Genomic DNA, 24,515 nt, shown 5'->3' on the forward strand with positions numbered 1-24,515 from the left:
ACACTCGCTTGCAGACTCTCTCTCCCTCTTTATTTCTCTCACTGTCACATACGCACATACACATGACATGACATGCAGGAACACACACACGCACACACACACGCACACACACACACACACACACACACACACACACACACACACACACACACACTCACACACTCACACACACACACACATCATCTCTTTTTCTCAACTCTCTGTGCCATGTCATTCCCATCATTGTGCTTCCGCGTCCAAAGGCGCACAATGGATCATTCTTACGTGGGGACACTGAGATGGCTTTAATGATATGAGCCACACTGGCACCAGCAAGGAAGTACACATCTATCATCTATCTCTGATTGCCACAAACACACAAATAACCGCACAGCCATGATACGCAAACACACACTCAGGAAATATGCACAGGGGACCACATCAATTATATTTATAAACATTCACTGGAGATCTTTTTTCTTGAGAGCAGATAAGTGTGTGATCTCCTGAGAACATGTGGTCTTTTCTTTTTCACGACAGGATGTCTGTAGACACCCTTCCTCCCTACAATTGGCTTTTGTGACAAACAAAGTTTTGTAACAACATAAAAAATGAAAGGGCTGGTATGAACTCCAAGCTGGCATTGAAAACCAAGCTATCATGAGCATTGGACATACGCATAAAGCACAAAAAGAACTTAGCAGGAACTTTGCAAATGGCAATGTGAGCCTTCCCCAGTCATACACAGAAAAGTAGGCCTTGTCTGCCCCCTAGTGTTGAATGGGAACATTAAACTTATACTGATTAACAGGAATTCAATTTAAATTCAAATTTGAAGTAAGTAAATGTCATGCAGTTGAATTACATTTGAGCCACATATTTGGATGATTTTTAGATTAAGTTGACTTTAGAATGAAAAATAAAAATGTCTCCAGAAAAATCTTTACATCCACAACTGAATTCACTCTCTATCCATACATCAGCTTGTAGCCATTAATGCTGTTGGTCCTTTTTTAATTTGGCATTTACATTTACTCATTCCTAAGCCCGCAGTGGGCAACTTTGAGCACAGAATTTTTTAGCACGCATAAAATTATACTTGCCAGAGAATTAGTTTTTCCCTCAAAGCAAAACATAGTTTTAGCACACAAATTTAGGGAACAAATGTTGCCCATTAACACATAACTTATTGGTTTCTGTATCAGTGCCCAATAAGGTCTGGATTAACCCTCTTTTATGCTTGGGGTCAATTTGACCCCAGCAATTTAAACCTCAAAAACATTACAAAATAAAAAAATGTTTACCCAAGTTTATGTGTCAGGTACTTTAGGTTTGTTTGTTGACTACCTAAATATCCCTTTAAACAAAACAATATTACCCCGAATATTACCCACCCTACCACTTTATACATCCAGAATACATGTTACGCGACTATGGAGAAATATGCAGATCACCATAAAATCTCACTGATTGACCTAAATTGGAAAGAGATATCCTTCTGGTGTTTTATGGCTTCATATTATTTCTCAGTCCATATTGTTGTTATCTATAACATTTGGAATAAAAAACTATTTCTGTTATCAGGAATAGTAACAATGTGATGAAAAAAGTTGATATTTCTTATACATGTTGTACAATTAAAACAAATTGTGTACAGGACATTGAATGGGTTCAAATTGACCCCAAACATGATAGGAGGGTCAAGCACCATTAATCATTTACTAGTTGCTTACTGATATACAGCAAGGATCAAAATAGAAGGATCATAGCCTTTTAATATCCTGTCTGAATATGTCACTTATAGTGGCAGAATAGTGGTAGAATAGCTATTCCTACCTGCAAACTTTACTAGAACAAACTTTAGTTGGTTACTAAGAATAAATTACCTATTAAATGAGAATAAGAAATTGGTGAATACTGGCCTAATAAATGATTAATGATGCTTGACCCTCCTATCATGTTTGGGGTCAATTTGACCCCATTCAATGTCCTGTACACATGCTGTACGCAAAGGTGTTGTTTGGGGTCAATTTGACCCCAGGCTGTTTTAATTGTATAAAATATATAAGAAATATCAACTTCTTTCATCACATTGTTACTATTCCTGATAACAGAAATAGTTTTTTATTTCAAATGTTATAGATAACAACAATATGTACTTATATCGAAATAATATGAAGCCATAAAACACCAGAAGGATATCGCTTTCCAATTTTAGGTCAATCAGTGAGATTTTAGGGTGATCTGCATATTTCCCCATAGTCACGTAACATGTATTCTGAATGTATAAGGGGGAGGGTGGGAGTATTGTTTTATTTAAAGGGCTATTTAGGTAGTCAACAAACAAACTTCACCAAATCCATCTTGTAGTCTCACAAGATGGAGGATTAAGGCTTTGGAAACTCTTTGTCTTTGGAAACACAAGATGGTTACTTTGGATGCATGTCATATGTTCTGAGAAATTTTTAAGGAATAATGAGATATTTAGAGTTTATTAAGGATGAATGTGTCTGTACTCGTAGGTTATTTTTCCATTATTTTTCATCATAATCATTTCAGTCTGGTTATATGGAACGTAATCCTTCACTATAGAACAGGGAACTTATGTTTAATGATACACTATGTAGGTATCACTGATTGAAGCATACTCATTGCTCTTGAGCAAGTTCCCACTTTTACTATATTATTATTATAAATATTATTTATTAGCTTAGGTTGAGACCAACTAGTTGGTTATTAAAAATATACCAAGAATAAATGACATATTCAGTGAGTTGTGTTATGATCATGTAACCTTATCATTTATAATGTTTACACAATCTGTCACACACACACACACCTAAATACTTATGTATGTATACAGTAAATAAGAAGTATTTTAGATTATAGAAAAGTATAATCATAATCATAATATACAAACAAATATTTTTTAAATTGATTGTCAGCAGCCCCACTGCTAGCTGATTAGCTGGTGACCAGATCCATCTTGTGACATTTCTGTCAGAGGTCATTTGCCTCAGGATACTCTTAAAGAAAAGATCTCCTGAAGGCAGGGGGGGTAGCAGGGCTGTTTTGGATCGGACTTCTAAGAACTTTCCATGTTGTCAATCTGTGCCATTATGGCAATGCGTAAAACTTGTCCAACACCTTTGATATTTAATATGATTCAGTTGGTGTACAAGTTTTATGACAACAGTCATATGATTGTGTGCACTTGTTGGTCAATATTCACTTACACAATTTCCACACTGACTGTCAACACCGTTAAACTCAGGGCACCTGTCAAACTGCGTTGCTACGTAGGAGCATGCGATGAAGGGAGAGGTAAGGCAGGTTTAAATCTCCTGGAATGCGGAAGTTGGGTGAGCGCTGCTATCAATCATCCCCCTGGCCACCTCCTGAACTTTGTTTACAAACATCATTCAAAATGCCTGCACTTGGTGCCAGTGACAAAATAGAACGTAGTAAACGTTTCAAATGAAGTGACCTATGAAAGAAATGACCTCTGAACCTGCTGGACGCACGGAATGTTAATAACCCACTCCATGGTTTGTCCGTGGACGGAGCAGATGACCTCACATGTCCCAATTCCCCTGCCTGTCCTCTCCTCTCCACACTCTTCACTCTCCCCACCTGTCAAGTTTCCCTTCACTCCCCACGGGCTGCACAATGAGTCCCGTTTGCACTGAGTTGCACAAGCCGCTGTTGAGGGACACATGCATGCCAGAGTGTTTACAGTTGACTCCAGCGTGTCGGTGTTGTGCAACACTGACACCTCTCTACTGATGAGCAGCGATTGCCTAATGCGCTGGTGAAGCGTGTTATTGTGCAGAACACAGTGCAGAATTAGTAAACCACAGAGTCAAATAGGCTCATATTTTCAAGTTAAACTATTAAGAAGGTGGAGTAGAGTGAGCAGGTCACTTTGTATGTCACCCCAGTTCCCAGGGAAACTAGTTTAACATCACATCCTGCACATCCTGCACATTGATAGATTACTAAAAGTCACTGAATTGAATCCCGATTCACGTCCTTGGCAGTCTTAATAGAGAGGACTATCCACCGTTCTGAACTATGTGGACACACCCTGAAAGAGAAATGAGAAGCAAAACACTAAACATATATATATTTACACTAAACATATATAAACGGATATAGATTTGAGTAGGATAATCTCTTTTTTCTACATTATATCTTCAGTCATGAAAGGTAAACAAACTACGGTTATGCAATTACTTGTCACAACATGTTGTCTTGCAGCCAGGAAAATATGGTGTCTGGGAACCTGTGCTGTCACATGGGAGGTGTTTAGCTTGTCTGTTTGATTTGTTTCCATTGCATATCTCCCACACAAGGCAGACAGGGGCAGGGGTTTCTTGCTAAGTTAGGCGTGTGACTTGCCTGGGCAGGGAGAGGTGGTGGCAGGCCTTCTCCGAATCGAGATTCACAAACAAGTGGTGGGAGGACTTGTGTGGCAGCCTTCCTTGGGATCAGATTTCACAGCTGGTCGCTGACTATAAATGAGCACGACAGCTCCCTGCACGGGCAGATCAAAATAAACCTTAGACCGAACAGCACAAGTGAGAAGCGAGGACCTACTCTGATAACCCCCGAACAGAAGAGTTTCTAACAGCCTGGTTTGAATCCACACCGAGAACCCCAGACAGAAACCATGGAGATCCAAACTGGTCAGATAGTCCGACCTCCGAGCCCCATGGAGGACCTGGAGAAGCAGCTGAGCTGCCCAATCTGCCTGGAAATGTTCACCAAGCCGGTGGTCATCCTGCCTTGCCAGCACAACTTGTGCCGTGGCTGTGCCAATGACCTCTACGACTCCCGCAACCCCTACCACTACTCCGGGGGCATCTTCCGCTGCCCAACCTGCCGCTTTGAGGTGGTGCTGGACCGGCACGGCGTCTACGGCCTGCAGAGGAATCTGCTGGTGGAGAACATCATTGACATCTATAAGCAGCAGCTGGAGAGCAGCAGCAACAACCTTGAGCCACCACTGAAGCCAAAAGACACCAAGCAGTCCATGTGTAAAGAGCACGAGGATGAGAAGATCAACATCTACTGTATCACCTGCCAAATTCCTACATGCTCCATGTGCAAGGTGTTTGGCCAGCATAAGGACTGTGAAGTCTCCACACTGGATAGTGTCTACCAGGGGCAGAAGACAGAGCTCAGGAACTCCCTGGACATGTTGGTGGCCGGGAACAGCAGTTTGCAGGCCACACTCAACCAGATGGATGACAATTGCAAGATCATCCAGGAGAATGCGGAGCTGCAGAAGAGGCATCTTGGGGAGCAGTTTGATCTGCTGTATGCCACCATGGAGGAACGCAAGGGTCAGCTGCTGGACAGCATCACACAGGAGCAGGACGAGAAGGTGGCCGTGCTGCGGTCGCTGGTGGAGCAGTACAAGGGGCAGCTGGAGGCCAGCACCAGGCTGATGGACACCGCCTCCCAGAGCATGAACAACACCAACGTGCCGGAGTTCTTGGTCTCTGTGAAGACGCTGATCACTGATGCTAAAGATACAGCCAAGCGATCCCTCCTGGAAAGGCCCGAACCTGGCTTTGAGAAGATGGACCATTTCACGTTGTTCACTGAAGATGTTGAAGTAATCCTTGCACAAATGGACTTTGGAATTGATGAGGAAGAGTTTGAGGAGTGTGAAGAAAATGAAGAGGAGGAGGAGGAGGAGGAGGAGGAGGAGGAGGAAGAAGAGGAATGAGAAAAAAATCTTTGTTTGAGACAAAGACTTGAATTACCGTTTTAGGAAAAGTTTAAATACACACACACACACATGCACACAGAGAGACACTAATATATACACTCACACACATTATACCATCCAAGCTGCTTTCAGACAACGGAATAATGACATTTGGGAGGCAAAAGACTGGAGAATTCAAATGTGCAATCTTAACAAAGCAGTTTTTACACAAACAAAACATGTTTTTGTACTAACTTTGAAATTTTATACTTTTGTATTTATGTGATATGTATATTTATATTGAACAATTTTTATTTATATCTTCAGTGTCTTCAGAAGATGATAATGTTTAGTAAGTAGATGATGATGTTTACACTTGAATAAATTAACTTTGTATTGTTTGATTAGATAAAGTCTAGTCCAAACGTGTCAGATCTAGTTAAATATGATCACTTTTAGATGTCTGATAGTCTGTCAATTTGTTTGAATACTTGAAATAATACAGAATGCACCTGATTGTTTAAAGTAATTAAAATGTTTTTCTTCATTGGAAAATTCAGTGAAAATAAAAGATGAAAGAAACAAATCCTTCCTTTTCTCTCTTTTGACACAACAATAATCCCTTCACTGACATGAAGCCTTTTAAACTCATTTGACAATGGCAAAGGTTTCAAATTCATTTATATAGGTCGGAGTATGCGGAATATGCCCTAACTTAGACTGCAGTGGTGCAGTTTGCTGTTGAAAAGGCTGGCTATTTTTACTGGGTGAGAATGAGAGAAGCCATGGCACTCCAGGAATAGCCAGGCGGTGCAGGGGGCCTCATGTTTCCATGCCTGACCCAGCAGCCCCCTTCACAACTACAGCTGCTGTCTGGTATGCCTGGTCAGGCCCCCTCATGAGGAAGAGGAGGAGGAGGAGTTGGAGGTCAAACAGCATGGGGCTGACATGTACCGTCACTGAGGGGAAACCCAGCTGCCACATACTTGGAGTTTTCTTTTGAACTTCTTTTATTTAGGAGATGCATAAGCTAGAATCATACTGATATTCTGTTACGTAATCCTTATTGAGTATTGATCATTTCTGCCCATGGGCCTATGACCAATGCCATACATAGTGCCCATACACACATTATAGTGACATGGTGGCTCAGGTGCTTGCACTGCCGCCTCACAGCAAGAAGGTCCTGGGTTTGATTCCCGCATGGGGCGCTGTTGGTTCTGGGGGAAGGTTCTCCCCAGGCCTTCAGTGCTCAGATGGGCTTTCTCCTGGGCCTGGAGTTTGCATGTTCTCCCTGTGTTCACAAGGGGTTTCCTCCACTAAGAACCCCAACAGAAAATATGCAGAAGAACAGAACACTCTCCTGTCCATCCCTGACCAAGACGGATGGATCACTTGACTTGGTCCCCGGGCGCCTAAAGGCTGCCCACTGCTCCTAGGGTCCTGGAGGAAGGACAGTCCGGGATGGGAAAAATGCAGAGGAAAAATTCACTGTGACCTCGGCCTGCGTGTGTGTGTCCTGGGTCGCCACCTAAAAAGGCACATGTGTGTGTTGCTGTGTGTCGTTTGTGCCACAATAAACTGACTGAAGTCAGCCTTGTTTTGTTTTGTTTACTAGGTGCCTATGCCCTATTGGAATTGTTTGTTTGCTTTTGGAGTGACCACCTGTCTACCCAACCTGGCTAAGTAAACATTTATTCTTCTCTCATACTCCTGAGTCCGAGTCGTGCGATTCAGTGCAGCCTATCTCCACCACTCCGTTACAGAAAATGATGTTCAGACCGATACTGGTGATAACTCTTGTGATTCTGGGCCTCCATGAGGGGAACACAGGTAAATATTTCAATCTGTCAGGACATTTTTGTATTGGGCCATTGTTTTTGTTCTTTTACTCCACTTTCCTTTCAGTTTGTATTCCTTTATGACATTTCAATCCACCTTGATGAACTGAAATAGGTGACTTGGTGGCTCAATGTGGCCCACTAAGTAAACCGGGATGGTCCGACTTGGGGTCTTATTGTGTTAAATACTTTCCAAATCGAGTCCCATTTGATCAAGCTGAGGTAAGTGGTGTTTTTTGTTTAGTTCAGTGCCTGTTCTGGGGGTTAATTACTGATTCTGTTGGTGATGAGTGATCTTACACTTACACCATAGTGTCAATTGCATTTATTTGAGTGCTATCTTCCGATTTAACACCAGTTTAGCATTTTAGCATACATTTTTGCGGGGCACTCTTCAGAGACTCTCAAAGTATGGCCACTGTACATTTACTAACTACTCTCTTTCAAAGATGTTGTGCAGAAGAGAATCTTCCCATCTCATCTCAATTCATGATCGTGTAACCAATGATGCCGTGCAAAGGCTCACTCTGTCAAAGATGGTCTGGATTGGAGGAATAAAGCTGCCTAATGTATGAGTGAATACATTTAACAGATAATGATCTCATCCAAATGATTGAAAATGATTTTGATGTTATTTCTTTCTTTCTCTCTCTCTCTCTCTTTCAGTGTGGTCAGTTTATTTGGACTGATGGGTCAAGTTTCGATTACACCAACTGGGCCCCTGGACAACCCGATGGCAGGTCTATCTGTCTGCAGATGAACTGGAAGAGTAAGTGGCTTAACATCGCATTGTAACCACGCTATAAAACTTTCCTTTGTCCACAGTTACCATAACTAAGCAACGTTCTTGTTGTGTTTCAGCTCCTGGCACGTGGGACGATACCCGATGCCATGACGAGCTAGGATATGTCTGTGCCTTCAAGATAGACAAAGGATGCCGCCAGTATTGATCTGGCTGTGCATACAAACGTCTGTATGGGGCATGAAGAGATTTTTGTGTTTCCCTTTTCATTTCATTCGTAGGGTACAAGTTGTTATTATGTCTCTTCGGAGAATAATGGCATTCTGTATGATACCTTAATGGTCTTTCATAACTGCATGAAAAAAAAACGAATAAAATAATGAGAACTCACTTGTCATATGTATGATGTCATTGAATACTATGGGGCAGGGGCGGCTTGTCCATAAGGGAGATGCACTGCCTACGGAAAAAGGGGATATTTTTTTTTCTGTCGGATTCTACCACTAGACCGTCTGATCTGCCTCTGAATGTCATTGTCCAATCAAGCAACAGTCAGGCAAAAGTCGTGCTACAAATGGCCCCACCCCTTTTTTGGGGCAATTTGGGGCGAAACGGAAATCGCCTCAGACCTCTCTCAATGGCTATGTCTCAAAACTAGTACTTTACGAAGTACACTGCAATACAGTGCGTAGTGCACACTAAGCACTTACATCTGTAGTGCGTTCTGTCGCTGATTAGTGTTGTCTTGTGGGATATTTTTGATGTTTAGATGAACATGGATTAACTCATCAGTATGAAAGTCTCGCTTGTGTGTGTGTGTGTGTGTGTCCTGTGTCACCACCCTAATATGCACGTGTGTGTTGCTGTGTGTTGTGTGTGACCAAATAAAGAACTGACAGAAGGACTTCTGTCAGTTCTTTATGTGGTGTCTACACACTTTTTTTTTTTTTGCAGTGGTGGCCAGAACATAAGTTAGATGATTTTATCTCCATGTCATTTTAGTAATGAGCTGTGTGTACCAGTAGTGTCTGATGGCCTATGAATGAATCTTCCTTTGTCTTGCTCAAGGCCAGACTATAGCTGTGTTTTTAGACAACACTACACACACTGCTTGGTCTTGCCAACACCTCTGCCATGACTGCCCATGTGGAGGGACGTTGCCATTCTGGTCTCATGGAACGTGTATCTCTGCTGATGAACCCAGTGGCCCCGTGTTCAATCCTAAGAGGAAAATGCCAGAGGTTGAACACCTATGCTCCATCCACACACCGTTTAGCTATGGACAGCCAATTTACTTAGTTCCGCACATGGTCAGAAAGTTGAATAGAAATTTGCTTATGGGGACATTACTTGATAACAAATGGAATATGTCATGTTTTAACATGTTGAAGGTTTTTGTATGCATTACACATGCAGCAAACTGCAGTAGTAAGACTATCACTCAGATATCATTCAAATCCTTTTTTTCAAAAAGGTTTTCCCTGGCATTTGTCATGTTGAGGATCAATTCAGTCTATTGGTGTAGCTGATTCACCTGTATGTGTTTTTTAGATATCTACTGCAGAGATCCTCATGTGCCGTTTGTAAACCTACACTCATAGCACACACACACACACACACACACACACACACACACACACACACACACACACACACACACACACACACACACACACACACACACACACACACACACACACACACACACACACACACACACACACACACTGGATATCCAGGCACGAGAGCTAGCATAGCGCTGAACAGTGTGTGGCTGTCAATCATTATTTTTGTGTACAATACTGCTGCCTCATAATACATGATGACTTAGTCAGTAAATGTAAAACCACATACATTAACTGTCTGAGTAGAAATATCCGTAGAAAGTGGTGGGAGCTATAGGTCCGACACCAACACTGACATTGAAAATGTAGTTAGTGGCATCTGTCAGGAATTATAAATAGAAAGCTTTTGAAAGACAAATGCATTTCAATCTGATTTCATCGAATCAATTTGTTAACTTTGTAAATTCTGATAACATCACACTAAACCTTTATTTAAGTAAAGTGACCTCACTTTCAACCTCAGATCAACAATGTCAGGACCTACTATCAGTCTAATACACAAACAACAGACAAACAAGGCTTTCTTCCTCTCTCGGTATTAAAAGACAAGCTATGATGTAAAAACAGCCCTGTTTCTGTACTGCTTCTGTCTCTATGCCTGCAGGCGAGAGCTTGCACTGTCTGTCACAGTAAGCAATGGGCAGCAGCACTGCTGGCTTTACTAAAAAAGAGCAGGACTTCCCCTGGCTGGGTCCCAGGCCCACGGTATCTCGGGGCTAATTCTGGAGCTGTGATTCAGCCACCCTTAGACCTTACCTTATCGCACTGAAGGGCACTCTCTTTCACTCCCTCTCTCTCCCTCACTCTCTTTCACTCCCTCTCACTCCCTCTCTCTCCCTCCGCTGCTGGTCTGCAGCCTGCACCCAGGAATGAGGCCAACTTTCTGTGTTAACACCTTGGGGCTGATAGACACATTGCCCAGCTGATCATAGAGGTGCAGGGAACATCAGACTAGACATAAAAGCCTTACAAATATCTGGAGAGAACATTTTTATAATTCTTTGAATATTTTGTCTTGTTTCTTTGTTTTCAGTCATTCGTGCCACTTTTTTCTTCATCCACAGACGTATTCTGCTGTGTAAGACTGGAGCATGACTGTGTAAAAATACCCCCCATTCATTTTTAGACTGCCTGTACATGGTGATTACAATAAATAGCTTTCATTGGCCTTGTCACCTTGCCATAGTTATGTTGTACAGTGAAGTACAGAAACAGGTTGAAGCTATGACATTTTCAATTATATTATTTTTAGTAAGGACACTAAACTCTTAATTTGAGGAAGGGGTCTGGTGTTACTTCTTTGAGTTGTACAGTTTTAATGACTGGTCCACTGCTTACACATAGATTACTTATTCAAAGATGCACAGAATAGTATGCAAAAGCAGGTTTTAAAAACTCAAAATGTAAAAATCTCTGTAGTTCATATCCAAGTGATTGAGTAGTAGTACATACATACACACACACACGCAGACATACATACATAAATACACACATATAGGCAGAACACAAACAGTATAACATCACTGACATATATATATATAAATATATATACATATACACTAGTCACTGCTAATGACTTGTACTGTAAGAGTATAAGGTATTTCTCAAGGGAACAATTTAAATGGGCTAACATTAAGTAGGCTAGCAAGTGTATGGATTGTGTATGCAGAAAGTGCAGAAAAAAAAATCTGAGCTAACATTTCACATGTTTGCGTGCTACATCAACACACACAACACCATAATTCGGGATTTTTAAGAATAAAATGCCCGTAACCTTTTGAGACTCCCACCACAACTGAACCGGTGGAAACACTGAAGTCTGTTTCACTCATCAGAATGGGGCATTTTTCCTCTATTCAGCCATTCGGCAGAGGGAGGAAGTTTTCTCCTTTTCCTGTTTTTTTCCTTCTTCTAGGAAACCGAACCATGTGATTAGCATAACGATACATCAGTGCATTCGTCAATCTGTTGCTTGAGCTTCCACGGGACATCAGGGAAACGGACGGATCGGACGGATAACGGTAATAACATTTTGATATTGCTTTGCATCTTAGAAGCGGGTGTATTTCACATAGTAAGCCGACTTCACATATTTTGGTGTCGATGCAAGATGGCAAGATTGAGTACAGTCAGACTGCCTGCATTTTTGTGTAAAGTAAATGTATTTTGAGGACTTTGAGCAAAGATGATATTGAAAATTTCTCTTTAAAAGACCACTTATCCCCGTGACGTCTCAAATAATGTATGAGTATGGAAGAAAACGTTAATATATCTTTGCAGTTGGTATTAATTCCACTCTTTAATCAAATAAAGCCTTCACAATATATCGAGCTATAAATAACACCACTATAATTTATTTTTAAAATCACTACTCAGACGTTTTCAATTTACAATTCAAAATCTTGTCTGGCACAGATTACAATTATTGATTGCCACACATACTCAAATCGTAAGCCTTCATTTGGTTGTTTATTTGCAGCCTGGTTCCAGAGTGCAATATGCATGAGTAATGTAACAACAATGACTTTTTATCTTATCTTATGTTTATACCTTATATGGCTTTCAGATAGACTGTTTTGTATATGGTCAGATTCCAACAGTTTCAGCTCAGAAGTCACAGACTAGCTCAGGCAGCACCATGGACAAGAAGCTGGACTTGACCCCGCTGACAGATGAAGAGGCCAAGCACATCTGGGAGGTGATCCAGAGAGACTTCAATCTCAGGAAGAACGAAGAGGAGAGGCTGGGGTGAGAGTGTTCACTGTGTCAGTCACTTGTGAGATTTGCAAATGATTTTCACAATAGATCTTTATTACTTATAGTCATTGTAACACATACTGTATATTAGGACTAGCATTGAGAGAAACGCCACTTGAGCACCATGACAGTCACATAGGAGAGAGTGTTTAATGATAGACAGGGGGCCCAGGGGCCCGGGGGCCCGGCCAGCAGCAGATCCACGTGGAGCATGTGCTTTCCATAGAATAGGTTTGGGGCCAGGAATGCTGCTGTGAAAGCCTGCTGTTGTGTGAGTCAGATCAGGATGATGATGATCATGATAGAGTCACAAGGCATCGGCGCACCAAGCTCCCCCTTTGGGAACACAAGACACCATGAGGCCTGTTCTTTCTCCATTACAAAGCGTCCTCTGTCTGTCTCTATGTCCGTGTCTATGGATATTAATTTGTCTTGGTGTTGTGGCCGGGCTCTCAGTATGGCTGCATTGTATTGGCCAAGGAATTCTGTGAGAGCAGCGGCCATCGCCCCAGGCGTGTTTACTTGTCACGGCTGTACTAGAACATCTGACCTGACCTTAGGAAAGAAGTATGTGCGGCAGTTAGCATTTGTTGGAATGCTATTACTCCTGAGAATATGAGCTGAATCATTAGCAATAGTCTTAATGATATCCAAAAGATTATTAGTGGAATGATTGGTTGATTCTATCTATCTATCTATCTATCTATCTATCTATCTATCTATCTTTTTGCAGGGAACTGAAGACCAAGCTTGAGAAGGAGGACAATAAAAGGGAGCTGCTCACTTCCCAGTCTAGTCTGTCGGAGTCCCACTGCATCCACTGTCTACAACCATTCAATTTCCTATTGAACAGCAAACGCCAGTGTTTGGACTGCCAGCTACACACTTGCAAGGCGTGCAGTCGCTACAGCAAGAAGGACCATGGATGGGTCTGTGACCCTTGCCGCATGGGCAGGTGACCCTATCTTTATGTGTTATGTTCAAGCCAAAATGTAACAGTGCCAAAGACCTTTGTATTTGTATTTTGCATGTTTTAATTGACCTTTTAATATAGAATGACAGCAGTAATGGATGGCTAAGGTTCAGTACTAATTCCTACTTGGTTTGCACGTACTCACCCACTGTTGCCTTTGTTGTGCTTGTGTTTTCGTGCAGGCTTCTGAAGATTGGAACAGTAGGGTGGTACCATGATAATGTACGCACCCGCTTCAAACGTTTTGGCAGTGCCAAGGTGATGAGGTCACTGTGTAAAAGGCTGAACGAAGAGGGTATGTTCTATTTCGAATGCCTTTAGTGGTGGTTAGTCCATCACATGCTTCTGGATGTTTCTATGAGGTAATCCCAGTGTCTCAGCTGACGGAGGGGGTGACGTGCTTTTCTGACCGCAACACCCGAACGAGTAAACAAATAACCAGTATACTATATGCCAAAACACTTTTGGTATCTTAAAGTACAATTTGTTCGTTGGCTCTGAATGGCCAAATTGTTCTGACAAATGAGTTTAGTCTGAGTAAACTCTCCAGTGTCACAAATTGAGAGAATGTAGTAAGTAAGTTAAGCCCCGTGTGGAGCCTGGAGTTTAATACATTTTGTCAAACATGTGCTCAGCTCAGGCATATTGGGATGACATGGCATGGCATTAACACTGTGTTAACATAGCAGAACACTTTGATGGAAGAGTAACTTCATGTGGCCCTAGCATCACTGAAATGATGAAAGAAATGTCTAAAATCAGATTGGCCATCATGAAATAAACATAAGTATGGGTATACTAATGCTTTGCTTTGTAAAGTTAAACTCTTATACCAGCTTGTAACTACACAACAATGTCAGCTGCTTAGTTTGCCTATGACATCCTATGAGATGTTCTGCTTGAGTGGTGCTGGAACTGTGGGCTGATTCTATGGAATGTGACGAGCAGGGGAGTAGATTAAGAAAAGATTGTCACGTCCTGCGAAAGCTCTTCTCTGAAGTTCCTAAAGTCCTCTCTTCTCTCTCAGGGCCCCAAGAGGACGACACCGTCAGCATGCCCGATGTCCGCAGTAAGTACACAATCTCATCAAAAATGATCCACCAAGGAGAAGGTCATAGAGTCTGATGCAGTTCGAGTCATTGTGTTGATGACTTTTGATAACTGTTTTCAGGTGCTTATAATGGCCATGACGATGAGTACCTGGACGCGACTGAGGCGCAGCGGTACAAAATGGTACCGTGCACATCTCACATCTCTACATAGAATTTAGAAATGATTCATAAATAAGGGGGCATCATTTTCCCTGAAACGAACTAATGAATCCCCCACATAATGGGGAAAACTATTAAGATATTCAGGTTCAGTACATTGAGTTTAGTATGACTGAATACCTTTTTCTGTTGTCTTTCTTAGATGAGGAAACAGAAACGCCTTCTGTCTGTCCACCCAACGGATTTTGATATGGATGAGTATTTGAGCCACTCACGCCGACAATCTGTGCAGGTATTAAGAGGAGCTATCAGGGACACCACCCGATCACCTTCTTGTTTATAAGAAACTATTCTTCTGCATTCAGAATGCACAGATAAATGAACAACAATAACAAACTTATTGTAGCCATATTAAGTGAATGTGTCATGGTTTATTTGTAAGGGTCTTACACCCTGAGACTGAAGCATTCTCTCTTTGTTCATGTGCCATGATACACTTTTACTGCGTTTGCTGTGTAGTATATTCAAGAGGAAAGAGGTTCACGGAATGACCCGGACTACAGTGCCGAGATGTATCACCAACATCGCATGAACCGCAGGATGAGCCTGGATAGATACACGAGACCAGGTGAGTATGGATTTTGACGCAAGGAACACTCTCTTCCGTGTGCAGGGGCTTGGTTCTTGGTAGAGGTCAGTGGAAACTTGTGGAAATGGTGTTAATGCTTTTATGCATCACACACTTCACTTACTGATCACAAGGTTTACATGCTCTCAAGACAGGGGTCCATTCGAGCGTGACAAAGTGATTGGTTACCCATGTCTACCATGGCGGAGTAGGAACTGACAGTGGTACTGCCCAAGTCACATTGCATATTTCCACAAGTAATGCCTGATTTGGAGGCTAACTGCTCCTTCTCTTGCCCAGATGAAGGTGCTGATAACAGGATGGTGCGAGCGCGCTCCCTCTCCAAGATCAATGGCCCTCTGCCCCAGCGGCAGATCTACCTGGACACGTCTGAGGAGGAGGAAGGGTTCCGTTACCCCGTCTACCAGTTACCCCAGCTGCCCCCCCGCAGGCGCAGTAGAGCCTCCTCACAGGAGAACGTCAACCAGCCTCCGCCGGTGTGTGTGTGTGTGTGTGTGTGTTTCTGTTCATGGAGTGTTGACCTCCGCCGGTGTGTGTGTGTGTTTCTGTTCATGGAGTGTTGAAATTAGTAGAGCCTGTGTGTGTGTGTGTTTCTGTTCATGGAGTGTTGGCATTAGTATAGCCTGTGTGTGTGTGTGTTTCTGTTCATGGAGTGTTGAAATTAGTAAAGCCTGTGTGTGTGTGTGCTTCTGTTCATGGAGTGTTGAAATTAGTAGAGCCTGTGTGTGTGTGTGTTTCTGTTCATGGAGTGTTGAAATTAGTATAGCCTGTGTGTGTGTGTGTGTGTGTTTCTGTTCATCGAGTGTTGAAATTAGTATAGCCTGTGTGTGTGTGTGTTTGTTTCTGTTCATGGAGTGTTGGCATTAGTATAGCCTGTGTGTGTGTGTGTGTTTCTGTTCATGGAGTGTTGGCATTAGTATAGCCTGTGTGTATGTTTGTATGAATTTTTGACATTTCAAATTTCTGTGCTCAGAAAATATCGAGGCTTGTTGTATTTCTCTGGTTGTACATAGTACTCAAACGGCAAACAGCAACTTTCTCTGGCACTATCAGACAGTCTGTGTTCACGTAGCATGACCTGTCTCCTCATGACGGAGTCGTAATGTACCTTAGCTAACCCAAATAGCGCAGACACAGTAAGATGGCTGAAGAGACAGATCAGGCAAATAATAAGTTGCTTCCTTTTCACAGTTTCAGAGTCTAGGTTATGCTCAGGAATGAAACCAAAGGGAAATGGTTCACATTGTCCTATGGCATCATATGGTTATCAATTAGGCAGGATCATTGTGCCTTTGTGTTGTCTTCACTTACAGTATATTTTGATGTAGGTGAATGGTATATAATGGGTGTATGATGTTTTAATGTTAAAGTTTCATGTTCAGGAAATACAGCCAAGAAATAATTAAGGAAATATAGACAGTCCTGATATTTACTGTGTGAGTGTGTATGCACTCATTCACTCATTGTCATCCCTTGTCTATCCATCTCCCTCTCACCACCTCAGATAAATGAACTGAACAAGCGCATGTCTGCCATCGAGAGCCTGCTGAATCGATTGGAGGAGAAGATCAGCCCTGAAGTAAGTGGAATTGAGCTTGTTCTCAGCTGAGAGAGCTGCTTTTAAATAACAGTTGGAATAACAAATAACATTAACAGCTCCACTTTATAGCACTGTAGTTCCCCTTCATAACACCACACTGGCCTTGAAAGGAGTTCCACATCAGTGCCTCTTAAGTAAGAGAAGTACGTGAAGATAGCATGTATGATTATATTAGATGGATGAAATGCCACCAAAAAGAATCTCTCCTGTGGCCCCAATGTCCCTATTTATGACAGTACTTAACAGTCTGGAGCAGTAAAGAGCTTAGGGGTGGTGTGATGGATGGGGATCAGGACTAAAAATACATTTCAATTGCATAATACACCTCAAAATGCAAGTTTGTCTGAGGCCCCTGAGATACAGTAAATGGCTGGTATTGATATATGTTCATTAAAGCCACATGACGCGATAACTGGCCTTTTTTGGTGGTGGTGCCATAAAGCATGATGTAGTTCTCGTGAGAGGTCTCGTGCCCTGGAGCCCCAAGCTACATAGTGCAGTAGCAGGCGCACCAGGTGTGCTGTGGCAGTGGCACAGACGCCATTCTCCGTATTACAAGTCAGTGTACCACCAAAATGATTTTGAAGCTGTTATTTTAGGGGTAAAATTGTTACATAACGTTTTTTTTATGTAATGTAATTTGCAATAACACGATACACAACTCTTAACATATACATAGCATGTTTCCAGTTTGTATGTGATGTGAATGACATCCTTATTATACTGTGAGCTCTGAGTATGATCTGACACCGCTGTTTCTGGTTGCGGCCCTAGCCTCTCCCGGCCACACCAGTGCAGCAGCAGGTGGAGGCTGAGAAGCTGCGGAAGAAGTTAGATGAGCTGATGAGTGACAGAGGTCTCTCGTCCGATGAGGAGGACCCCCGAAGAGAGGCCTCCAGCCAAGAGGCCCTGAGATGAAGACTAGTCTACTGGTGGCCCCCACTCCAAAAGAGGCAGCCTCCAGCTCCTCCAGCGATGAGGAGCCTACAGAGGCTCAGAAGGCAAGACCTAGTATTTCTTTTCGCCCTAAACGCTACTAAATGCAGTAACATTCTCTTCCAAGGCTGCTTCACATGGCATACATCCCAAATGTTATGCTTACATTAATGCAGCTGTAAAGCTTTTTTTAGCAATATTTAGATCAAGCCCTGTTTATAGTTGTTACCATGCAGACTATGCAATGCAGCTTGCTTTTATGCCTAATTAATGAATTAATGATCAGTCAGGATGCTTGAATTAGCAAAAGCTAGAAACACTGGTTATGAATGTAAATGCGTTTGTAAGCCTGGCAGTAGACCAGCAACTGCTGGCAACTATACTGATTGGAAAGTTTCTGAGCCTATAGGACTTAGCATACAATAAATTGTTATCTATCTTGTGACCTTGTAACGCTGTATAACTCCTACCTCAGACTCAGTAATATTCTGAAGGTTTCGACATTCTGGAACTGTACTGTAATGAATAAATACATTTTCCACATAAACCATATTTTCCAGACTGTAAGTTGCATTCTTTTTTTTTACCAAGGCAGAACTACAGGGCCAATTTAGTCTAGGCCTACACATTTTATTTATCAACAACTTTTGGTTGAGGCTACCTGTACATCTCACCCTCTCGTTGGAAGACTCTCTGGCCATGACCTTCCATCTTCTCGTGCTGCAGCAACTTCACTTGCTGTCATAGTTTCAATCTTAATATATATGGCCTTTCCAAACAACTCAATCTCTTGTAATCACACTTTTGTTTGAAGAGATGAATTAACCAGAGGTTGATTTGTTGAATTCACAGATCTGGTATTTGTCATATTATCTCTAATAAGGTACAAGAATGACCAAATAAGTTTGAAATGTTGCTTGCTTGATATGTTGCTTGCTTGGACAGTAATCCTAATGAATTGTGCTGTGATGTGCATAGGCACTGGAACCAAAATAATAGGGCCAACGTGACTGATGCAACATAATTAAATGTTCATTGAAGCTTATGGTGGAACTTATTGTCTGGAAAATACAGTCGGAATCAAAATCATGGCCAAGCCGGTTGAGGCAAAAAAACAAGATGAATGAGCTTGAACAGTTTCCAGTCAGTATAGCTACCGCTAACATCTGCTGGCCTGGAGGGACCACGGTAAAGCTAGACATCTTGAGGGATGATTAGTTCCAATATGGTGGCTTCATCCATTTTGTAGTCAGAGCATTGTCCAAAAGTGACAAACACAGAACCTGAGCACGACTCCGGCTGATTTACTTTTGGAATAATCAACTCAAGTGAGATTTATTAGTCTCAGCTAAAGCAAGGCCAATACATCTGTACTAGCACCTAATCACTGTTCAATTTACATGGCTTACAGAGATCCTCTGCGGCGGCCCTTTGTGACATCACAACTCAGATTCTAAGAACCATTAATGCAACCGAAAAAGCACTGACTGACTTGAACCCCTCAATGCCTAAAGACAGACCTCAGTTAGCCGGGACAGATGTCAGGCAAGCAGAGGCTTACAGAGAGCTTGAGGAAAATGTAAGCCTAACCTGCTTTTGATGAGATTTCGTCATATTAACGCTTTAATGCCAATTATAGGTACAGAAAGTGTACTGTTTGTTAAATTTGTTTAAGTATTTCTACATTTGTTGTTTGTTGGCGTATGGTATTTTGCAAGGAATTCAACTTAAGGGCTAAAACAGTTACATACACAGATACGTTTTGAAATAGTGGAGATTTTTCACTGGAAAGAAAAAAGAAATCAGAACAAGAGAATCATGTAATAATTCTGGTGAAACACCATGAGAGTGTGACTAAAACAAGTCACTTGGCTTGTTGAACTGAGAGCTGAGGCTTTGATGCATTTTGGATGGAAAGTATAGAAGAGTTTTGCAGCCTAACCAGACCTAACATTTTCTAACATTTTCCAGTCCATGTTGCAAGTTAGAGGAGACATTCATTTTGCAAAAAATCTGAATAGGTATAGCTCCAGTTATGAACCAAAGAACCAAAGAAATGCATTCAGAGTATTTTGGGATTAACGTTACCGTGCTAAAAACCTCATTACAGAAAATTCTTACAGACGCCCATTGGAATAACTTCAACCCTGTCAAAATCTCAGTGTGTAGAACATTTAGCAGTTCATGTGTGGTGTAATGGTTCTATGTTAGGGTACAACAATTTTCTGCATATTTCACACCTGCTTGAAATGTAAGGTATACACCGAGATGAGATGAGATTCTGGAGGCTACCACTTCAAGTAGCAATTTAATTCATTACTTTTATAATACAAAGGTATTCAAGATAATTTCATGAAGTTTCTCATATAGTGAATGAATATCAGGTTCCTGCCACTACCTTTCTGAAGAATTCCATCTCTGTAGGTTTATCAAGAATTAGCCTTCTTTGCCTGAAATACATTGGATGCATTTGATTGGTTTTGTCAATGTGCAAATTCTGAAATCTTCCAAACTGAATGACATCACCTTCAATGGCCATTTGAGGTGACTGTTGTAAGTCCTGTCTGAATCAGCTGCTCTCCCATAGGTGTACATGACAACAGGTAAGTCCTTCGCCGTGGAGAAGAAGCTGCAGAGTTTGGAACTGAGTACTAGAAACCAGTACGGCTGTATGACTGACTCAGAGCTATCGGAACTGGAGGACCAGTTGGCCAAGACTGCAGCCAAAGTCCAGTCCACAGAGAGCGAGGTAAACACCTTGGGACCAGTTTAGGACATAGACTTGATCCCTGTGTCAGACTGGGCTGTCTGCGCATTCTATAATCAGAGGTGGACAAAGTACTGAAATATTCTACTCAAGTAAAAGTACCTTTACTTTGATGAAATTGTACTTAAGTACAAGTAAAATTTCCCATCTAAAAATCTAAAAAAGATTTTGCCACGCCCTTTTAGCGCGCGTCCAGGGTCGTAGACATTTGAATTTGGTCTCAAAATGACCGGAATACACATGTTTATATATGCACTATGAAGGTTCCTAAGCTCTAAAACCTTTACCTTTCGAGATATTCAAGAATTTTTTTTTTTTTTATATTCGCGTGGGGTGCAAAAAGCTTAAAATATTGAATTTCTTGAATATCTCGAAAGTAAAGGTTTTAGAGCTTAGACACCTTCATAGTGCATATATAAACATGCATATTCCGGTCATTTTGAGACCAAATTCAAGTGGCATAATTGTGAATTCTATGGGCCATTTTTTCCCTTCACCAACACAACAGTTATCGTGCAAATCAAGGTCGCTAGTGTTTTGACTTCCACAATCACTCAAATAAAACCAAAATCAACCAAAATACTGGAGTAGCAGGCAATAAATTGAGTATGGATTATGAGCGGCACAAGTTTTCTCAACGGTTTTTGGCTAATTTGACCATGAGGAACAAATCTAAGGTGCTGTCGTTTACTGTAACCCGAGCGAACATCGAGATTTTGCCACGCCCTTTTAGCGCGCGTCCAGCGCATCTGTATCTCAGCTTCTGAAGGTCGTAGATACTTGAATTCGGTCTCAAAATGACCGGAATATGCATGTATATATATTATTATATATGGACTATGAAGGTTTATAAGCTCTAAAACCTTTACTTTTCGAGATATTCAAGGAAACACTTTTTTTTTTATTTGCGTGGTGCGCAAAAAGTACTCCACTAGCAGGCTCAAGTTGAGTATGCATTATGAGCGGCACAAGTTTTCTCAACGGTTTCTGGCTAATTTGACCATGAGGAACAAAACTAGGGTGCTGCCATTTACTGTCACCCGAGCGAACATCGAGATTTTGTCACGCATGCCTTTTAGCGCGTGTTATTGCAGTGTTTTAACTCGAAAAGTTATTGCAGTGTTTTTATTTTTTTACTCAGTAACGGATGTGAGTACACAAAAACAAACTACGCAATTATAGTAACACGAGTAGATGTAATTCGTTACTTTCCACCTCTGTCTATAATACATGGAAAATAGGCAACACCTTTTTTTCTCTTGGCCCATTTCCTCCCCTCTGCCTATCTATTTCCACTGCCCTCCTCTCTCTATCTGTCTCTGCTTTCACAGGTGTCAGATATTGAGAATAAGATAGCTGCTCTCAGCAATACAGGAGTTCCTACAGAGAGGACAAAGAAGAAGGTGAGAACACATTTCTTTCTTGGATTTTGTTCAGTGCATGGCATATACGATAATGGTGCTTAGCACTCTAAATGACAACACCTTTGTTTTACCCTCAGATAATGAGCACATCACAAAGAAGAAAAATTTCTCAAGATGTAACAACAAGTAAGGCATAGAAAAGCATGATGCTCCTACATCAAATATATCTCTATTCACTGCATATTATATGACAAGATTTAAATAAAATGTTTCTATCTGCATCCTTTCCAGGACACCCCTAATCCTAAACCGTCCCCAACATAGAAATAATAATAGAGTTGTATAGAGTTTATAGAGTTATATTCTTCTGACATTCCTTACCTCTTTGCCTTTTTTGAGACTTCTAAAAACTCTCTTTGTTTCTCACCAATCAGAACCCAGTATTGGCTCAGGATTTCTCAGGAAAAGGTCAATTAACTTGTGAAAGAAAGATATCCTCCTCACTGTCGCTGACTGCAACCATTACAATGACAGTTCAAGGAAACAGATGTCACAGATGTTACAAGTGACTCAAAGTGGCTAGAGTGACTCAGAATGCAGTTAGTATTGGCACACTTTACACTGCATGAATCCAGTTAGTATTGGCACACTTTACACTGCATGAATCCAGTTAGTATTGGCACATGTTAATGAAGATTGGCATATGTTACACTGCATGAATCCAGTTAGTATTGGCACACTTTACACTGCATGAATGCAGCTAATATTGGCACACTTTACACTGCATGAATGCAGCTAATATTGGCACATGTTACATTGCATGGAAGCAAAAGCTCATATCATAGAGAGTCAATTTGGGGTGTAATGAATGGAGTGTTGTGCCACAAAGGTTAATGAATCAAACTACTATTGCTTATTACTTTCATAATAGTCAGGATTGTAAGGTCACTTCCACGTCCACTTTTAACATCTGTGATATCCCTGCTGAGACATTGTTATGTACCCTATATAGACTGGCAGTTAGTGTTGTACTGATTCAATGTATTTACATAGGAGGCCATGCTACTGTATTTACTGTTGATTTCTCCATGTATGATTTGTTCACAGTATGGATATACCCAACCTTTAGAAATTGCATGTAATGATTGAATAAATAACAGTTTGAAATCCCTTGAGCTCTTAAAATTTCACAATGGGGAAAACAGGCTAATGCTGGTCTCCTTTCTCACAACATTGTGGTAGAAGCAGTAGCGGTCGTGGTAAGGGTACATTAATAGTAGACGCATTTGTTTAATCTCAGGAGGAGAGGTTTTTCTTCATAGAACTTTTTGTGTGCTATGTTATCTTGTATTCCCATTGTGACAAGTTGATTCACTCTGTTTATGTGAGATCATGATCATGTCTGTATACAAATCATATTTAATTACACATGAATCTCACCTTGAAGATGGCTCTGATTTACATTATATTATAAAAAAAGAATGCATTATAAATAAAGATATAAATATATATAAAAAGTAATTGTGCAGCATTGACTATTAAATTGATAACTTTGTTTGTTGTGTTTTCTTTTTGTTGATTTGATAGCCATAGATAATTAGACCCTAAAGATGACCAGTCGCTATAGTGTTTGCTATAAAGGTCACCACTGCCCCCTAGTGGATAGGTTAATATAGAAGTTCTCAATGTCGACCATTGGTCCAGCATCATTTAACCTTTTTACAGAACCTTTTTTTTTTTTACAGAAGTTGTTTGGCATAGTTGTAACAATTAGCAACATGGACACGCTACTGTCTCACTATTCACCAAGGCATTTTCATTGTTAGGGAAGTACATTTATATGAAAAGGGTGCGTGTGAAGTTAAGCTAAAAGGCTTTTTGTTGGAAAGTATTATTCTTCTCTCTTTATGGATTAGCCAGCAGTAAAAAGGTATATGTCATGGATGTGAATGATGTATTGACATTATTGTATGACGAAAATGTGAGCCATGAAGTACATAAATCATGCATATATCAGGAGGTGTAAGTGCCCTCATTGCTCACTGTAATGGACAAAGATAACCTCTAGAGGAAGCTATATGACCATTGAGGAAAACTGAAAACTGGCTGTTCAAGATCCACAGAGGTGTTATTAGTCAAATTAATGTAGAATAAAACTATAATAAAACAATAAGAAATGTATAGTTAGGATACTAATGTATGGGGACATAGCATACATTAATAACAACACCATTAATAACAACAACAAATGATGATTTTCTATTCACTAGTTATACTGAGAAATAAGAATTATTATATTTACGTTGCCATAGTTTCATCAGACTAGGCAACTGTGTAGCTAGGATACAGCGC

The 24,515-nt window shown here is 41.1% G+C and overlaps 3 protein-coding genes across 3 annotated transcripts; all 3 read left to right on the top strand.

The window, feature by feature from the left end:
- The first annotated feature begins 4,426 nt into the window (after positions 1-4,426).
- On the top strand, positions 4,427-6,284 carry trim63a (tripartite motif containing 63a). Its single transcript, XM_012823300.3, has one exon. The coding sequence runs from the start codon at positions 4,652-4,654 to the stop codon at positions 5,714-5,716; it is 1,065 nt and encodes a 354-aa protein (XP_012678754.1). The 5' UTR covers positions 4,427-4,651; the 3' UTR covers positions 5,717-6,284.
- Positions 6,285-7,371: 1,087 nt separating this feature from the next.
- Positions 7,372-8,671, top strand: LOC105896536 (lectin-like). Its single transcript, XM_012823301.3, has 5 exons — positions 7,372-7,531; positions 7,655-7,761; positions 7,989-8,108; positions 8,206-8,308; positions 8,401-8,671. Exons 1-5 carry the CDS (start codon positions 7,468-7,470, stop codon positions 8,487-8,489), a joined length of 483 nt encoding a protein of 160 aa, XP_012678755.1. The 5' UTR covers positions 7,372-7,467; the 3' UTR covers positions 8,490-8,671.
- A 3,086-nt stretch (positions 8,672-11,757) lies between these two features.
- Positions 11,758-23,684, top strand: mlpha (melanophilin a). The gene is given in 17 exon segments (XM_042702924.1): positions 11,758-11,927; positions 12,473-12,654; positions 13,397-13,618; positions 13,819-13,931; positions 14,664-14,705; positions 14,808-14,869; positions 15,050-15,139; positions 15,367-15,475; positions 15,776-15,972; positions 17,001-17,075; positions 17,871-18,011; positions 18,014-18,097; positions 19,444-19,611; positions 20,620-20,781; positions 22,131-22,202; positions 22,301-22,349; positions 22,598-23,684. Coding segments are annotated over 16 exon segments (1,746 nt in total). The 5' UTR covers positions 11,758-11,927; positions 12,473-12,544; the 3' UTR covers positions 22,648-23,684.
- The last annotated feature ends 831 nt before the right edge of the window (positions 23,685-24,515 follow it).

The sequence above is a fragment of the Clupea harengus genome, chromosome 21 (assembly GCF_900700415.2).
Source record: "Clupea harengus chromosome 21, Ch_v2.0.2, whole genome shotgun sequence".
NCBI lineage: Eukaryota > Metazoa > Chordata > Actinopteri > Clupeiformes > Clupeidae > Clupea > Clupea harengus.

Bases quoted from the DNA above. Each gene is read 5' to 3' on its own strand.
- trim63a (XM_012823300.3), top strand. From the start codon at position 4,652: ATGGAGATCCAAACTGGTCAGATAGTCCGACCTCCGAGCCCCATGGAG.
- LOC105896536 (XM_012823301.3), top strand. From the start codon at position 7,468: ATGATGTTCAGACCGATACTGGTGATAACTCTTGTGATTCTGGGCCTC. The intron at 7,532-7,654 runs GTAAATATTTCA...GAACTGAAATAG, and splicing joins CCTCCATGAGGGGAACACAG to GTGACTTGGTGGCTCAATGT. The intron at 8,109-8,205 runs GTATGAGTGAAT...TCTCTCTTTCAG, and splicing joins GAGGAATAAAGCTGCCTAAT to TGTGGTCAGTTTATTTGGAC.